A 19,372-nucleotide genomic window follows, 5' to 3' on the forward strand; every position below is an offset into this window, starting at 1 on the left:
TTTTTTTTCTCAGCCTTACAAAACTTGGGTAATTATCATTTGTTAAAAGTTACTGGTACTGTTCCACATTATATATATAACATATATGACACTTTTTATAGTATTTTGTACATTTTCTAGAAAAAAAGAAAGGAAAGAGTGGAGTCTGTTCAAATGGATAGTCACAATGGTGGTTATGGTCTTTAGAATTTAATATTTTCAGTTATTTAAATTAAGTAATTTTATTATGTGCTTTCGTCTCTCTTTATTTTTTGGAGGGGTAATATTTCTATTTATTTTCATTTAAGTTGTTCTAATTTTAGTACTTTAGCTTATTTCAGTTAGTTGCAAAAGCAACATTCTGATATATATATTTAATATTTATATTATATTATTTTATTTATTTATTATTTTTTAGCTTTATTTCAATTAATGAAAATGATTTTTAATACTTAACAATAACGACTCTGGTTCTGGGTGGTTTTCAGAGTATTGTTAAGGATCGTTCATCCAAACAGAAAAAAGAAGAATGTTTTAACTCCTTTTGTCTGTAAAATGGAGTCCGAAACAACAATGAATCCCACTGACTTTCATTGTAGGGAGAGAGACGAATTTATTTTTCTTTTGTTCTTTTGTGTTAAACAGAAGAAGCAAAATCATACAGGTTTGTTACAACATGACGAACTTGAGTAAATTATGACTGAATTTTCATTTTTGGGTGGAGTATCTCTTTAAATGGTTTACTCAACTGTGGTTTCTACATATAGTTTGGATCCCTTCATCACAGTACATTTATTCAATGTTTTTATTGTATGTCAATGCATTATGGGTCAAAATATATGACTGATCACCTTATATTTTGTAACACCGCTCCTCAACAAACCACACAATCTGAGGTCTCCTTCTTGCATGGCAATTGACATGCTATATAGTTCAATACTAAGAATTATAAGTCTACAAAAATTATGTATATAAAGTTTCAAGAACTGGTTTGAAATGGTGAGATCAGAGGATCTTTGTTTGTTTAGAGCTGTGGTTGTTTGCACACACACACTCACACACACACACACACACACTCATTCCTTCGAGAATTCTGCTGTATGCTTTGAAAAATCAAAGTGATCGCATTGAGCGCCATGAATGTGTTTTTAAAAGCATTTAGCCCTCTGGCAATTAGTTAGGTCTTAATGTACAATGTCAAAACAAGCCATCGATCCGCCGATTGATCAGCCCCCCCTTTCTTTCCCCCTCTGCCTACATCAGTGAAATGGGAATCTGAACAAGTTCTTGTTTTATTCTCTTAAAGCTTCAGATACTACAGCAACACTAATGCTACATAAACATTATCGATTGTGCCATTTCATCATGAATAGTTTTTAACTTGCTCTGGTCTCCATCAGGTTACTGTATGAAGTAGATTTTCAGACTGGCGGCCAATAAGACAAAAAACATGGCTGTCAATAAAGCATTTTAGTGCCTGTAGGTCAATGCGTTCGGCCCATGTTGTCAAAGCACTCTGTATGAACCTCTATTGACCAACCTATAAACATGAATCCATATGCATAACTCACAGTCACGATAACAAACTCCACACACACACTCATTATGAAGTAAGACAGTACACTTTTATTAAATACACTGGCGGACAACTTGACTGGTCCATATATCTCATACAGACGAGGACATATGATTGTACTTGCTGAACGTAAAACATAATTCCATAAATGAAATGATCACACTACTTGATACTCTGCAGAAATCTTCTTTCCAGGTGTCAATAGGCCTATGTTTAAAAGTATTACGAAAGGGAGGAAATATCCCAGTTTTGGACTTAAAGTCAACATGAAACAGCCTTTGAAAGCTCTTTTACTAATGTACAGTAAATTGGTGACTGGTGATATCAACAGAAAAGGCAAGTTGTTTCAGAATTACGCAATGACTTATATGTGTGTAAAAATGTGCACAAAACAGGAAAGTCAGTTTTACTTTCACATTGACTTTAATACTTGTTTAAGGTAGTTTAGCTTATAGACATTCTGAAACATCAGAAGTTGTTCTGTACATGTAGAGGAAGGTGTTTGATATGCAGTCACAGTTTACTGTTCTGTCGCAGGACAATCCGAGATTTTTGTGTAAGGCAAGACTAATCTGAAACACTGAAACTCATATTTGTATCTCAAGCAACATTTTCCCTGTTTCATGATGAAAACACTGAAAAACAAAGGAATTGCCTTTTGCATTATTTTCATGACAATTAAGCACATTCTGCCCCATTGCCATATATACAACATAACAAAAATCCTAGCTATCACTGTAATGAGGAAAAAAGTCATGGTAAAACATTGTGCAAATTAAATTATGCAAATTTAAATGAAAAAAAGCGTTGTTCTACAGTAAAAAATGACTATATTACAGTAATGAGAATAATGAAAATTGCACAAAAAAGGAAAATACACCTATGTATTTTTTGTGAATTTGTGGAGAAAATGTTCTTAATGATCATGAAAAATGGCCACAATTCAGTATTAGGCTTCCTTTTTGTGAATGTAACCTGAACATCTAACCTGGAGGTTTTTTTTTCATCATTCATCCAAAATAAGTTATATTTATTTTTTTATTTTTTTTATTTATACATCTCATTCCATCAACCCAGAAGCCACCTCTATATTCACTCCCAACCAAGTATAAAAAAATACATAATATTAAGAATAATTGTTTTAAAATGAAATCATTTACATGCAAAAGTCAAAAACAAAAATGCTTCACAAAGTATTTTTTTTTAAATTAAATATTAAATTATGTTACACATCTTAAAGATAACAATTCTTATTCCGAAAATAAATAAATAAATAAAATCCAAATTTAAATTATTTTTGGGACTTTATGCTTTAAAACGCAATTGATTGGAATATTTTTGTTGACAAATTCACGGCATTGAGTCTAGTGTGCAAAGTCTACCATGGAAGAAGGGACTGACGGTGCAATAGTGAATGCAAACAAAAAGGATGCTGGGACAGGATCTCCAAAATGATAAATAGATATATTTATTTATGTACAATAAAATGAATAAGAAATGTGGTTTTAGTGAGGTGACTCATGACTCATCTCTGTTTAAAATTATTTTCCTCCCCTTGTCTCACTCTCTCCATCCTGTCCCCTCCTGTCTATCCTCTTTCCCCCACTGATAGCGCATATGAGTCTAGAGGGAGTTGCTGCTAATAGGAGACATTTGTCCTGTAATGAAATATATATTACACTATAGCAGTTGTACAACCCGAAGCTTGAGTACTACATTAGTGCGTCCACTCAGTAGTAATACATGGAGAAAGAGAAAGAGAGAAAGAAAGGTCGTAATTTAGCCCGCACCATCATGATCGGCCACTCTGCGTAATTAAGTTCCTGTAAGAAATGCAAGCTGATGGAACTGAAGCACAGCATCGTCTCAAATGATTCCACCTAGCCCTCAATAGCGAACGGCGTCAACAACCTGGAGGCTATGGGTGTCAATTCTGTGGTGGACACAGGACAAGTGGTGAAGGCTTAGCTAATGAATATTAATAAGTTTATGCGCAAATAATTGAACATGATCTTGTAAATATAAAGCATTGATATTGAAATCGGGTCAGTAGTAGAGTATCTGCTCAAGTCAAAAGTGTAGAAATGTCCGGAAATCAGACATCATAACTAAATCAATCACCAGATCGAAAACCCATGCTTGGCAATTGGAGTCCACTGCACATGACCCTGGTGCAAGCCATTTCAAAAAGTGGTGGGCCAAATTGGTGGAATTGGAGGGACAAAATTGGACATGGCAAAAGTGGTGGGGACATGTCCCACTATAAATAACGCCTATGATCCAAACACATTTTAGTGAGTTACTTCTCCATTTCAGATGAGTTCAGCAGCAACAACATCCTGTCAGCATCCAGAAGCTTTTAACAAGAGTTGCTCAACCGTGAAACTACATTAATAACATCCAGTTCTATAGATACGCATGAATATGCTATATTAACCAGCCGTAGTTCCTCGCTGTTGATGACCATGCTAATTTCAGGTTCTGTGCTTTGTATCGGGCATTTGATGAGCAGAAAAGTTGTTCATTTGTAAATGGTCATTGTTTATGGAGTTGCTGTTTCCCCTTTGTTGTTAAGAGGGATGCGCTTCCTCAAGTCCAGAATGCATTTTTCCCAAACTGGAAATTACAGGTGTGAACTTGCTCCAGATGTTGAAGATGGTTGAACATTTGGTTCTTGGTAACTAAACTATAGTCACTTCAATGTTGCTTTTTCCATTCAATCCATTTTTGTTCAGAAATAAATAATTCATAGTCGTTGTACATGGATAAGATCCCATTTCCATTTTATGTTGAGAAGAGGTGCAGTTGACGAGGAGGTGGACAAGGAAGGAGATGTTAAAGCTGTAGAAGAAAGAGATTTTGGGTGGGATAGAGAAGGGGGCAGTTTCAGGAATCCGCTTGCAGTCCCATGTGTGGCACGAGCGCTCTTATCCCAGGATGTCCAGATACACTGGGGATGCCTTGGCCAGGTTGAGGAGCAGGTTATGGATCTCTTTAATGTTGAGTCGGGTGTGTGGTTCTCTCTGCCAGCATCCCAGCATCAAGTCATACACCTCCTTTGGACAGGTCCGGGGTCGCTGCAGGACACGACCTTGGGTGATGCACTCAATCACCTACAAAGAGTAAGAAGTGAAAGGTCAAACAAAAATAAATGTCCAGAAATGTGTGAGGATAGTTTATAAAGACAAGTCAAGAGGAAAAGTGTGAGTATATCAAAAGCTCAAGTAGTTTGAAGTTTTTATAGTGTAGACTTGTCAGGGGTGTCCAAACTTGTTCATGTAGTGCCACTTGCAGAGTTTAGCTTCATCCCTAATTAAGCACACCTGATTAACTAGCAACTTCCAGACAAGGGAGTTGGAGCTGGATGGAACTCAGATCTGAGGAACAGGATTGGACACCCCTGCATTATGAAATCTGAGATTTGAATGGATGTAGGACTTGTTAAGGGGTTGCTTTGGTGTTCTAAGTGGTCCCTAAGGTATTTCTGGTAGATTATGGTGTTGTGGTCCAAGGTCAGAAGAGTAGAGTTTAGCTCCAAATTGCTCCAGTACATTTGCCTGGAAGTTTAGCTGGTTTAGGTGTGTTTAACTTGAGTTGGAGCTAAAACTCCAGGATAGTGGTCCTCCAGAAGTATGTCTGGTCACCCCTGTAATAGGGTGTTCTGGGTGGTTTCTGGCATCTTGTAGTTGGTGTTCTATGTGGTTGTTACATTCTCAGAAAAAAAGGGACACAAGCTGTCACTGGGGCAGTACCTTTTCAAAAGGTACTAATATGTTCACTTTAGGTCTGCAATATGTGCATTTAAAGTACCAACATGGACCCTTTAGGTACAAAAAATATGTAGTTTTTGAAAAGATACCACACAGTGACAGCATTTGTACCAATATATGAGAGTAAAGAGTGTTCAGGATAGTCCGGGCATGACTTTCTAACCCTGTTCCTAGGGGCACATTTACAGGATAATATTCTCATTTATATGAGCTTTGTGGCATTTCTGTGAGCTTCTTGATGAGGGCCCCTGTTAGTCAAATACTAACTCTACAAAGACAATATGCCAGATTTCTAGAAAGACAAGTAGAGCTATTCCTAGTCTGAAAAAGTTAGTTTTTTTTGTCTTCAAGACTGGTCATAACTTTAATTTCAGTTACAAAAAGGTATATTGGTCTAATTTGAATCTTAAAAGTGAGACTGATAAGACTTGGCTAACTGCTAGCTGGTCAAATAACTTCTTAAGGGGCCGTTCACATATCGCGTCTTTTGCGCGCGCAAGTCCGTTATTTCCAATGTAGGCACGCGGTATGCGCGCTCATAATGGAAGTGACGCGGTCGCGACGCGGTGCGATGCGCCCATTTTTCCAGGCGCGTCCGCACCGCATCGAGTTAAAAACATTTCAACTTTTCAGAATGCCGCAAGCGCACCACGGGTCATGTGAGAACTAACTAATCAAGCGATTTTTAGAGCTGCAAATCCGTTTATCCTTTGCTGAAAGTTCCGCGTCTTCATGGAGAGAGCGCGTCATGGTTGCTAAGCAAATGCACACGCCTCAGGGGAGCAACTGCCCGAGCGTGTGTGCCTAGCGTTTTCCACGCGTTTTTAGGCGCAATATGTGAACGGCCCCTAAGACAGTCTTACCATAGTGGCTGTGTTAATGCAACTGCCCCCAGTTTGATTAGTATTCGAGCTGCCCTCTGCAGGATGTATCAAATTTAGTAGTTGGATCAAACTTGTTGGCTCGTGAATTAAAAAAATAAATAAATGTGTCTCAGAGGGGGCTTTCTCCCAAAAAAGGCAGTGTTGGTGTAAAAATGTTATTATGTGTCAGTACCTCATTATTTGACAGCTGATACCAGGGCTGTTTCCCATAGGTAAAGATCTCCCACAGCACCACTCCCAAGCTCCAGACATCACTCTCTGTGGTGAACTTCCTGTACATGATACTTTCTGGTGGCATCCAGCGGATTGGCAGCATGGTATGACCTCCAACCTTTAAATGTAAAACCGTAAGTGCACAATGAGTCATCCAAATAATAAAGTTATGATGAGGATGAAGTTGATGTGAGTTTGAATCTGTCAAACCAATAAATGTCTAAACAATGTAATTAAACATATAAAAACAAATGGCCCTTAATATTATATTTCTTAAACTGTGGTTTGACATTAAGATGTCCAGATGTGCTCAAATCAACAAAACAGAAGTCACATAAAACCAAGCTACTCTAACAAAACTCCCTGCATCTGAGATATGCTAAGGGGTAAGATCCATACAGACTTTTAGAGCAAGAGTAGACAGTCAACAGTTTGTTGCAATTGGAGCATTGTTCAGTCCAAAAAGGTCCTCAGATGGTGCCGTAAGTTGCGCCTCTCAGGATTTGGATGCTGTAAGCTTGGGGAGTTGGTCTGGCCTGGAGCTCAACCCCAAAACCAATCATTTCATTTATTAGCTTTCTGTATAATGCGCTGCCTCTGAAATATTAATTATGAGATTGTGGTCCAGTATGTGGATTAGTCTCAGATTAATTGGTTTAACATACTGGACTCATCAAATATTAAGGTCAAAAGCTTTTAGGCTTTTCACTGGTCCCATAGTGGAGCTACAGACTGGAAGGGTCACTTTAAAAATGATATATCACACAAGCACTATTAGAAACCTTTTCGCCCTGCAATCGAACACACTCACACACATGCTCATCCGCACAACAACATCCTGCTAAAAAGCTTGGACCAGTTTGGACCAGTTTAAATTTCTCTTAACTGGTTTTAGGCGGACAATTACTGGCAAAGCCGGATATTGTTACAGGCCAGTTCAAGGCTGTAGGTTTGGTTTTGACAGCCTTCTCTAAAGAGTATGTATGTATGAACATTATTAAGTACAAGAGAACAGAGCTGAATGATTATCATCATATAACACTTTGCTGAAGTCAACATGAAAAGCTGGACTGATTGGTTCATAAGAAGACTGGAGCACATTAACATTTGGATGAAAGATTATAAAGACGTTTTTCTTTAAATAATGGAATAACGTGTAGTGATAAATGGTGCAAAATAAGTCTAAGAATACGTATTAAGAAAGTAAACAGGGTTCATTCTGATTTCATGCTAAAATTAAAAGATCAAAATATTGATTCTCTGTTAAAGAATTGTTAACACTTTAGGGTTAGGGTTAGTACTTATAAAGCACATATTTAACAGAGCTGGGTATTAACTGATTACATGTTATCTGGATTTCATAATGAGATTCCAAAAATGAAGTATTTGAAATTAGATCAAATTCAATTTTAAATATTCATATTCAGACTACAGTTACTTTTTTATTGATTTCACTACATATCAACACGATATTTATAATATTTTTTATTCTCACTAATTCCTCTATTTCCATCTTTTAAAAGTAATCTAAAACAAATCAAAAAGTAGTGTGATTATATTACCTGAAATGTGTAATGTCATAGGTTATGTTATTTCAGAATCAGTATTTGTAAATAATCTACCCAGCTCTGCATAATAATGCCTTATTCTGCATGACCATATTTTAGATCCCTGAATCCTACCCCTTTTCTAAACTTAACAAATACCTTACTAACTATTATAATAAGCAGCAAATTGGGACTTTATTGAAGTAAAAGTCGTAGTTAATAGAGTTAATAGTGAGAATCGGTCCCCAAACTAAAGTGTGGCCATATTGCAGTATATGGACTCTAAGAGGGATGACATAGGTGGAAAAGACTGTATGAGGATCATCAACTATGTTTACGAAGTTCTGAATATGAGTTATAATGCACTGATGTGGCTTCATAAGAAGTTGTGTGGTTATACAACAAGCTTTCACAACAGAACTACACCCCTCAGCCTCTGCCTAACCAGCTGTTTCTATGGAAACTGATGTTCTATAGGCCTAATCAATGGTGTACACACACACGCACATCCACTGACCCGCATGTGAATCTCAATGGAGGCTAATATAATGGAGATGTGTCATGATAATTTATCAGTATTCAGAGATAAATGAACTCAAATGAAGAGAGTTATCTAATCGCACATCTCTGCATTTTTAAACATCATTCAACCCATATTCAGTCACTGGATAGATGATTCATGTTGAATGCATGAATGAAACACAATAACAGAACATCATGCCGTCAAAGAATAAACTGTCAGTCTCACTTCAAATGCTTTATATTCCAAAGTGCATGGATTGGTTTCTTGATTTTGTTCTCTCTATGCATTATATTTCTTTATCTTTCAGTTGGTTTTTACTTTTTATCCCTAACTTAGGCCCCTCTCCTTCTCGATAGGCCCTCGTGCTGAATATGGGGGTGAATACTAATGAGAGATCTTTAATGACTTTTTCAGTTTCTGTCTGACAGCGCCAGCTCTCGATTCTTTTTCTTTGCTGTTGCCATAGTAACCCCTCTTTCCTGTTCCCACGCCACTTTCCTCCCTGACTCCAAATCTGGGAAAGATAGTGGATCAGAACACACACACACACAGACACACACAGATTCTGCTGACATCATACAGGAAGAGAGCCGGTAGGGGTAGGGTCAAGGTTTTCGAATCGCTGGTATTTAGTGATCAGTAGACAGAGTCTAGCAAAGAACACGAGAAGCATATTGATTTATACATATACTGTGAAAAGGACTTGAATATCGGCTTTGAGTGTCCTTGTGAAGTCAGCATTCATTTCTGACTAATGAAACTGTAACAGAATGGATTAATAAATCTGAATCTCTGGGCAGAGAAAGGCTTCCCCAATACACACACACACACACACACACACACACACACACACACATATATATATATACCCTCATTTTATTTACATTCATTTCTGAAGGATGACTGGAGTGATGTGAGTAATGGCTAATTATGTAAAAAATAAATGGAATTTTAATTTCTATTTATCAAGTGTAATTTAAGAATCCAAAAGCAGTCTAATTAGAACGCAAATCTTACTCGATAGTAATCTGTACTGTAGACGTCTCGGGACATCCCAAAGTCTCCGATCTTCACCAGGAGATTTTCCCCAACTAGGCAGTTTCGTGTGGCCAGGTCTCTGTGAACAAAGTGCTGAGAAGCCAGATACACCATGCCTGCGGCGATCTGCTGCGCAATATACAGCATCTGAGACTGAGTGAGCTCTGCCTGTTGCTGCATCTGTCCTTCAGCCATCAGGACTGCATCAGGACCATGAGCCCTAAAGATGGGGACAGACAAAAACCAGACCGCAATTATTAAACATTCATTTTGGAGTAAGAGATTGGCCATAAGCACCCTGCTAGATCTGTTTCAGAGAGAATGTGTTCACCAATTACAAATTCAAACTTGCTTAGCTAGCAGGAATTTAATTCCTATGCGTTGACTGGCTGATTTCCTTTGTAAAAAAAACATTATATATAAAAATTATGTGCAATTATTGACATACAAGGACAAAGCAATTATGGAAAAGATGTGACTAAGCACTATTGGATTCCAATACAAACACACAAACAGACAAGCTCATGGAACTGTACCTTAGGAACTTGTTGAGGTCGCCGTGTTTCATGTACTCAAACACCATGATAAGGGGATCGCTCTCAACACACATGCCATAGAATGTGACAATGTGTTCATGTTGCAGATTGGTCAACAGCTCGGCCTCACGATGGAAGTCCTTCCTGGCATTCTCACTGGCCTCTTTCAAAGTCTAAAACCACACACAATTTTTTTTACAAATACACTGAGTATACTGGCAACCTAAAGTTTAGTATGCTAACATCAACACTAAATTTAACAGCCAACCTTGACAGCCACTAAGATCTTCTCCTGCTCTGTGGACAGGTTGTAGCATTCGGCCAGAAACACTTTCCCAAACGCTCCTTCTCCAAGTTCCCTCTTCAGTACAATGTTGTGCCTCTTAATGTGCTGAACAACTGTTGAAAGAATGCAATGCAATTACATATTCTATTATTCTTATGAAAATGATTCACAAGAAACAACATATTTTGGCATTTATTGGTCACTCTATGGAGCCATATATTGAATAGGATACTCTAATTAGTCATTTGTTAGACAATAGTGCCGTGACCCACATTGGTGCCATGACCCAGGTGGGACTGAGTGTTATTGAGGCCAGTGAGTTAGAGCTGCACAGGTAAACCTCACTCTCCTGTCCTCAAGAGGCTCACTAGGAACTGACACTAGACGATATGGTCTTTAAAGTACTTATTAGCAAACCTGCCTCCAATGCTGGATGACACTGGTTTTGATCCTGCTCAGAGTAATGTGCCTAGGACCAGTGCAGTGTGACTTGGTGCAGTGACCCGCATTGGTGCCATGACCCGGGTGGGAGTGAGTGTTACTGAGGCCAGCTGATAAAAGTTGCACAGGTAAACCTCGGACCTCAGAAGAGTTGAGACTTTTGGGTAAAGAAGCTGTTGACTTGATCCAATTTGGGTTATCATTCATAATCACCAACACAATAGTAGTCGGTTGGAAGTGTGTTCCGATACTGCTTTGCCTATTCATGTTGTGGCACTCATGACAGGAATATGTGTGGAAAATAAGAAAAGAAATCAAGGCAGAGAGAAGAGAGAACTTTTGAAATGCCTGCAGCGAGAACCATGTATTTTTTTAAACTGGAGTGTTTTCTCTCAAACCAGAATCACTTGAGTAGTGAGCCGTAATGGCACTTGAGGAAAGAGACTAAAAATGCTTTAAAAGCGGAGGGGAAAAAATTATTTTATAGTTTTTCCATTGACGTAAGAAAAAAATGAAATAACGGGTCAAATTTGGTCTTAAACACAAGACAAAAATTTATTCAACAATGTATGAGCTGTATAACTGTTGATTTGCCATTATTTTTTGTGCTTTTGTACACAGTGTTTTTACTTGTCTATAATTTAGCTAATTTTTGGGTGCCCTTGCTTATCAATACATTTGAATTCCTTTGCTGTTTCTGTAGAGTATGTTAAAGTTACTTTAATTTCCTTTTTTTTTTTTTTGGTTCATCTGAACCCAGCAGTGTAAAATATTTCCAGCATTTTTTGGAGAGCATTTGGTTCTAATTCCTACTTTCATGTTACACAATTAAAATGAGAGCGTACACATCTGGAACAACATGAAAGTGGGTAAACAATGACAAAAATGTGTTATGAACTATCCCTCCCTTTATGGTCATTTTGCACTGCCCTTCAACTCTGTAACCTTCGATCCCAAAATAGTTTAATGGGATTGAAGCCAAACTTAGTTTATCTAGGTAGTGACCGTGGAGCTTGAAATTGTGTGTCACAGGCTGGAGACCCAAGTCTTGAAGACTTTGTAGGCTGGAGACTCAGTGGGGCGTTGAAGTGAGGAAACAGAAGGAACTTAACTTAAGATGCCTGATAAAAAAATATGAAACTCAGTAATGGTCTCTGTAACAGGAGAATCAGGATTTGTTTTTTTTTCAAACAGGAAACTTGAACAAAGGCCTCAGGGACAGGTAGACCTGGGATGGCCAATGCAGGAATCTCCCAGAGTAGAGCAGCCTCAATGAAATGACTCAGCAAAGGAAACTCAGGGATATGAGCAGCCTCAGGTGTTTGAATGCTCTGGTGTGCTTCTGACAAAAACAACATTAACAAACTCTGCAGAGTGATGCGGATATATTCCATCAATGGGAGTTTTCTCTTTTCTTGTAAATCCACAATCATAAAAAATATTTTACTTAAATCCAGATGATTTAAGACAGTTAAGAGGACTTGACTTATTTCATAAATACATGAGTAATCCAAATTGGATATGACCTGCCTGGCAGAGTACAGAACAAGTAGCTTGGGAGATATAACTGGGTTGTCTACCTCAGTGGATCCCAATCCTGGTTCTGAAAAACCCTTTTTGATGTCTCTCTTATATTGACACACATTTGAAATTTTGGACAAGTCTTTACTAATGATCTGACAAGTTAAATCAGGTGTGTTTGTTTAAGGAGAAATCTAAAATGTGCAGTGTTGGAGGTTCTCCAGAACCAGGATTGGTAACCACTTGTCTACCTAATCAAACAGATCTGATTTAACCCATCACCTGGTTAAGTAGAGACTCATCTTTCATTTGGAATTTAAGGAATTTAACTCAAATCAAATCAACCAACTCATAGCTCAAACTAAATATAGCAACACTTCGATGACATCAAACGTTGCCATTATTGACGTGTCACCATACTTCATTCAAAGATGATATAAAAGTGTTCGTAAAACTTCTGAACTCTTGGATTAAACTGCTGGATATTGTTACTTTTACATCTTTTTTTGGTGGTTGACACTTTTGAACCCCATTGACTTTTATTGCATTGACAGCTGAAACATTCTTCTAATCTTGTTTTGCGTTCTATAGACACCCCAATGTTTTTACTACACAGTGGGTGTCTGCGAGCTTCATTTATGAGACACAAAAGACATGTGATTCCAGCCACTGGACATAATTTTATAAAAAGGTGTCCTATAGAGATTATTTCAGATATGGTGGAAAAAAGATGTTTCTCGTCCCAGGCGTGCCTTAAGAGAGTGAGGACAGTACAGAGATAAGACAAAATGAATCAGGTGCTTATTGTGCTGGAGAAGAGAGAGATAAAGAGAGAGAGTGAGAGAGAAGATTTTGAACAGACACTGCGCTCTTAGAGATTTATACTTAATGTGATTAAGAAATGCTTTTGAAGAAAAACTAGCCAGTCAGCCGATTACATTAGCGAGAGCTAGATGATGAGGCTGCATCGATCTACAGTAACTCACTGTACACCATAACCCTATATTAAAAGTAACCAGAGTGAGGAGGAAAGCACACAGCGAACGGAAAAATGAGAGGCAAGTGAAGAGTGCTAGAAAAGAAATATTTAAGATGCTGTGTGTTTGTGTATGCAGATGTGTTCACAAATGAATAAACCTGTCAAATAAATGGCTGAATAGATCACTCCCAGTTTTAAAATAAATAAACTAGAAATTATATTTTGCTGGAAGAAAATGATGCCTAGCACATTTTCTATCCAACTTCCCATTACCAGAGTTTGAAAAAAGGTCATGCTCATTACTACAATGTAAAAAAAAAAAGTATATTATTTAAAAAGTAAATAATGTATTGCCTTTAATGCCTTCATGCTGTTTTAAATTGAATTATAGTGGATTTCTCATATTACATTATGTTTAAAGGGATATAAAAATATATAAATATTTTCTTAAAAAAGGTTCTAAAGACAGGCTTAATTTTTTTCTAATTAATTTTCTTTCTTTCTTTTATAAATGTAGTTCCCCCCCCCCCCCCTAAATTTCTGAAGGATGATGAGACAGACTGGAGTAATCATGCTGGAAATTCAGCTTTTCCATCATAGTAATAATTTACATTATAAAATATTTTCACATAAAAAAAGTTCTTTAAATTTTAGTGATATTTCACAATATTAGGCCTATATATCGAAAACAAAAAAACATGATTTGTCAGTTGACATTATTATCATTAGGATAAGATATAGTCTCATAATACACAAATAGAGAGACAGAGAGAGAGAGAGACTCACATGTATCAGATTTGAGCATGCTGGTGCAGCGGAAGTACTGCGGGTTCTCTATGACGGGAATCTTGGTCATGCCAATGATGACGGCATCCGAGTTCATGTCAGAGGATGAGGGTGTGTTAGAGCCGTTGGACACATGATGAAGAGGACTGGCAGAGTCGTCGTCATTACTGATGACTGAGGAAGGACCTGTGTCAAAGACAAAGACTGGCACTCAGAACCACTGTGCTTATAAAACATTTCTTCCCTGGCCAGAGTACACTGCTATTTAAATGCAATTTGTATCTATATCTGCATTTTCATCCCATCATATCCCCATGTTTTGCAAGGAAAATGTAATATTCAGTGCCACAATAAACAACAGAAAATATCAGTAAAAATCATAACAAGTTTCCTTAAAAACATCAAAGCAAGGTCTCTTAGGGACAGCATGCCGATATGAAAAGACTGACAATGTTCCAGTTTAAAGTCAAATGATTTGGCAGAATCAGAAAGGAAATGTTCGTACATAAATGGAAAAAGTGGGGGGCTTCCTGTCAGACAGGATATTTGTACAGTGGGGTCCAAAAGTCTGAGAACACACTGCATATGTGGGACTGGACATAAATAGGAAGGTTTAGGATTCTGAACACTTCATTTAAAGCAAGTAAACTTCATGACATAAAAAGAATATGAATTTGACAATGCTAATCAAAATAGCATAACTAATCAAATTAGTAAATGTGAGACACTGAAGTTAACACAGTTAATGTCCATGGAGCTCAAATGCTGCTGTGATTACAGCAAAAGGCAACATATAAACTAATAAATACTACAGACAAGAGCTCCGAAATGACAAAAGGTCTTCAGCCAGACAGAATCAATCAAAGATTTAAATCTGTTTTCTGTTGTAATTGGAATAAAACACAGGGAACCAACTAAAAGAAACAAGTAGTGCACATTTAAACATCTTGAAGTGCCAAAGAAACATCAGAAAGCTTCAACAGAATGGCCATCAAGGGTGTAGTTATTCCATTTACATGAAGTAGAGAATGTTTAAAAACACAACTATCAAGAATTATTCCCAGAAAAATATACTTGAGGTGGGGGGGGGGGGGGTAGTCACTTAAATGTGAATTTTGGATGTTTTCTTTCCACTAGTCTAAAAGAAAAGAAAACAAGATATGGAAGCAAAGGTGAAAATGTCAAATCTGGCCAGTGACAGGAAAACAATGGTTTTGTGTCTGTAGTGTCTTAGATTGGGTTCAGCGGTTTGGCTGTCTTTGTACACAAACAGGACATCTACCAATCAAAACCCCAGCCATAAAATCAGTGCACATGATTGGTTTATAGGAATGTTGTTCCAGGAACGACACAGGATGTTGATTTTGGAACATCTACTTGTACATGTTAAGTTGCACAACAGTAACCCGAGTTAAATGAGCAAAAGAAGGAGATCATGCTGCAACAAACTCTGAACAAGCTATAATATCTTAACCCCAGGTGTACCTCAGGTGTCAAATGCCACAATTCATCTGAAGCAAATGAAAACAAGGCAGAGGAACACACATACAGAAGGGTTATGCTGTCCTAAAAGGATAGTTCATCAGAAAATGTGATTCTTTCGTCATTTATTCACCCTCACGATGATCCCAGTTGACTTTAGATCTTCTGTAAAACACAAAAGAAGATGTCTCTGGTGTTTCGTGTACATACAATGTAAGTCAATGATTATTTCAGTCCTCATGCATGGACTCTCATTGAATGGGCAAAAAATATATATCTTCTTTTGTATTCTGCAGAAGAAACAGCTTATAACTGGATAGATTGAGTCATGTTTTCCATGCATCTCAGACCACCACCTGAGACACGATTGCTACTCATGTTGAATGCATCTTGGACACCCAAAACTTGTTCTTTGCATGAACGGGTGACTATTTTGTAAGCAAAAACACATGACCAAGTATATCCATCCTTAATCCTGGTTATGATCAAGCCCTTAAATCAGAGAAAACACTGATTGGTTGATAAAAAAAAATTATTGTTGAAGCCACTAATTCCAGCCCAGGACCTCAAACCTGATTGTTCTTCCAGGAACCTGTCTTACTTGAGTAAATCACCCTTGAAACCATCTTCATTCTTCCCTCTTAGATTGCCAGCTGCACTTCTTCGACTGCGTTATTCATCAGCAAGTAAAAGACGGAGGTTGTCAGGATGCAGAAGGTTTGGTGGCTGAATGATATAACAGCAGTAGGCGCATTAGCCTCAGTGATATCTGGGAGAATAAAACAGGAAACTGGAGATCGGCCAAATTGCGATGACCCCCTCTGATGGCGCGCGACAGCTTAAAGCATTTACTAGAAAACCCAAGCGTCTTGTTACTGGCAGAAGTGTCTATGAAAATAATGACCGATTTTTCGAGTACGTCAACACCGTTTTTACAGCCATTATGGCATCATCTGAGCTGGAGAAGATACTGATAGCTGTAGTAATGGAGCAAATGTTGGACCCACTGCCAACAAGACAGTTCTGGTTCTTGAATTTGATTGGGTGAGCAGCGTTTCAGCAGGGCTTATGCAGTCCAATGGCAATGGGGCTTTTCAATGATTTTGTTTTTGAAGCCCTGCATTACATGAACTAACATTAATAAACATGAAAACAGCAATAACATTACACACCCAAAGTTTTTCAGGTTTTACATAATTGAACTAATTTTAAAGTCTATATTTCTATAATTTTATCGACACGCAGAGGCATTACATGCGTTTGATTGATTGACCTTTGGTTTAAGTACTTGTTTCTTTGCAAAAATCATTGCAAATGGAGTTAAGCGACAGGGGTCAGTCTGGTGAGGGTGAAGAGGGCAGAATAATGAGAGAGATGCAGCAGACGAAAGACGAGTCAATCAGGAGGGACCAAGTGACCGGGGTCCTGACATTACAGCGCATGAGCCCGAGGCCGGACGACTCTCAGGCCGAGATATTGATCCTCTCTGCTGCTCAAGGGCTAATTGAATGTTGAAGGTCTCTTGAGATACATGACACTCAATGATTTACATGATGCTTTCTTTGGATCTAAACTCACAATTGTCCTATTCAAACATGATAATACATCTAATACAATTACACTGGGTTAAAGTGAACCCTGCTTCAGTTCTTATAAAAAAATATGCTCTTAACGTTATTACTGTAAATACCCCATGAAATGGCTTCTTTACTGAGCTGATTTATTGAAGTCTTGGGACAAGACGTATTGCAGGACCTGTCTATTTTTTAAACAAAATAGTCTTTAGCATGAAGTACACTTTAGTTTGTATGTGTAAGTGCCCACCCACTTTTTTAGTGGCGCTAAAGTATGTTTCCAATTAAATTTTCCCAAAGGGATTTAAAAAAAAAAGTTTTTTTTAAAGCATAATAATTCATAAACCAAACGAATCAAATACAAGGTGAATCACAACACTACAAAGTTTTACTTGAAGTAAAAATTTGTATTTGAAAATCTAACAAAAAGAGAAAGCTACTTAATGGCTTTAGTGAGGGAAAAAGCACTACAATCCCACGAAGCATTGCAAATGAATCTAATTAAAAACCTACAAATTATAGCTGTTGATTGTATGTAGAGAAACAATATATTTCAATATAAATTAGAGCTGTCAAATGATTAATTGCGATTAATCACATCCAAAATTAAAGCTTTGGTCCTAATAATATATGTACTGTATGTGTACTGTGTAGATTTATTATGTATATGTAAATACACACTCATACAGTATATATTTTGAGAATATTTACATGTATATATTTATTACACTTCCATTTAGCAGACGCTTTTATCCAAAGCAACTTACAGTGCATTCAGGCTATACATTTTTTTTATTCAAAAAAATAAATAATCAGTATGTATATTTATATTAATTAAATGTTATATTAATACAAACATTTATTGTAATAATATATATATATATATATATATATATATATGTGATTATATATGTGATTAATCACGATTAATCATTTGAGAGCACTAATATAAATCTTGAGTGAACCCATGGTGAACTAGTCTTTTAGGTTTTGTTTCTGCTGGGCTCTATTGTGGACAAAAGTCATGAAAATACATTCATGCTAGGAATGTAAAAGACATATAGTAGAATATAGATTATCTTAAAACTAATAAACACACACAAAATGTCAATGGCATTATTTTCAATAGGATACAGTGAGGCCTACAAGCCTGTGGTACAAGGCCTTTACATGTTGTTTTGTCCCAAAACATGAGGCATCAAAACATCTTTTTTCACTTTCGTACACTGTGACTAAACCTCCAGACTGTCAGTTAATGTGGAATAAAGTGAAAGGAAAGTATTTGGGAAACAAAGCCTTTATGTTGTTGAAAAGACAAGCTGTGGTCCAGTGAAGCCACCTACTTTCCATAAGTGACTGGGGAGGGGTTTTTGGTGAAGGAAGTGCTAAATCTATCCACACTGACTAATTCAGTCATAAATGAGATTTATTGTTTGCTTAAAGGTTACCTTATGAATTTTTGAGTCAAACTCTCATTTCAATAGGAATCTGCACAGAGATTTTTATGTGAATGTGCCGCGACAGAATGCTGAACCAACAGAATAGTGCTTGGTTTGATCATTTCATAAAAACATATCGCCCTTCTCTTAGCTTCTTAAAGGGATAGTTCACCCAAAAATGAAACTTACCCCATGATTTACTCACCCTCAAGCCATCCTAGGTTTATGATCTTTTTCTATCAAAATAATACAATCAGAGGTATATTAAAGGGGTCATATGATGTGATTCCAATTTTTCCTTCCTCTTTGGAGTGTTACAAGCTCTTGGTGCTTAAAGAAGATCTGTAAAGTTGCAAAGACTAAAGTATCAAATCCAAAGAGATATTCATTATAACAGTTAAGACTCGTCCACACCTCCTAAAATGGCTCGTTCCCAAATCTTCATGCAAGGAAAGAAGGCGTAACCTTTATTCACAGCCTGTAAGTACATTATTTATATTTAAATAGTTTGCCAATGATGATTCAAACGCAAGTTTTAAGCAGTGTAGAGTAGCCCTTGTTTGTTGTTTCTCAGATCGCAAATGCAGACATGGTTTCATGTTTACGCAGTGCGATACGCAACGCGTAAAGACTATAATTATGTCCCCACTGGATGCAACAAATGCCTCATTTGTAATGGTTTTATTGGTTTTGTCTAATCTAGTGATGTACGGATCGCGAACAAAACTTTCTATTTAACCAGATCTACTTAGTGAACTGATCGAACCACATCAAACTGAATCATTTGAAATGTTTTTT

At 37.2% G+C, this 19,372-nt stretch overlaps 1 protein-coding gene across 1 annotated transcript in view; it reads right to left on the bottom strand.

Moving 5' to 3' along the window:
- Positions 1-1,587: 1,587 nt before the first annotated feature.
- LOC113107417 (BDNF/NT-3 growth factors receptor) overlaps positions 1,588-19,372 on the bottom strand; it is a 40,216-nt gene continuing 22,431 nt past the window's right edge. The window contains exons 13-18 of the mRNA XM_026269910.1: positions 14,080-14,265; positions 10,335-10,465; positions 10,067-10,239; positions 9,510-9,750; positions 6,382-6,540; positions 1,588-4,668 (exon numbers count right to left, since the gene is read on the bottom strand). Coding sequence (XP_026125695.1) covers positions 4,483-4,668; positions 6,382-6,540; positions 9,510-9,750; positions 10,067-10,239; positions 10,335-10,465; positions 14,080-14,265 — 1,076 coding nt within the window. The 3' untranslated portion in view covers positions 1,588-4,482. The remainder of the gene's footprint in view (positions 4,669-6,381; positions 6,541-9,509; positions 9,751-10,066; positions 10,240-10,334; positions 10,466-14,079; positions 14,266-19,372) is intronic.

The sequence above is a fragment of the Carassius auratus genome, chromosome 8, assembly GCF_003368295.1.
Source record: "Carassius auratus strain Wakin chromosome 8, ASM336829v1, whole genome shotgun sequence".
Lineage (NCBI taxonomy): Eukaryota > Metazoa > Chordata > Actinopteri > Cypriniformes > Cyprinidae > Carassius > Carassius auratus.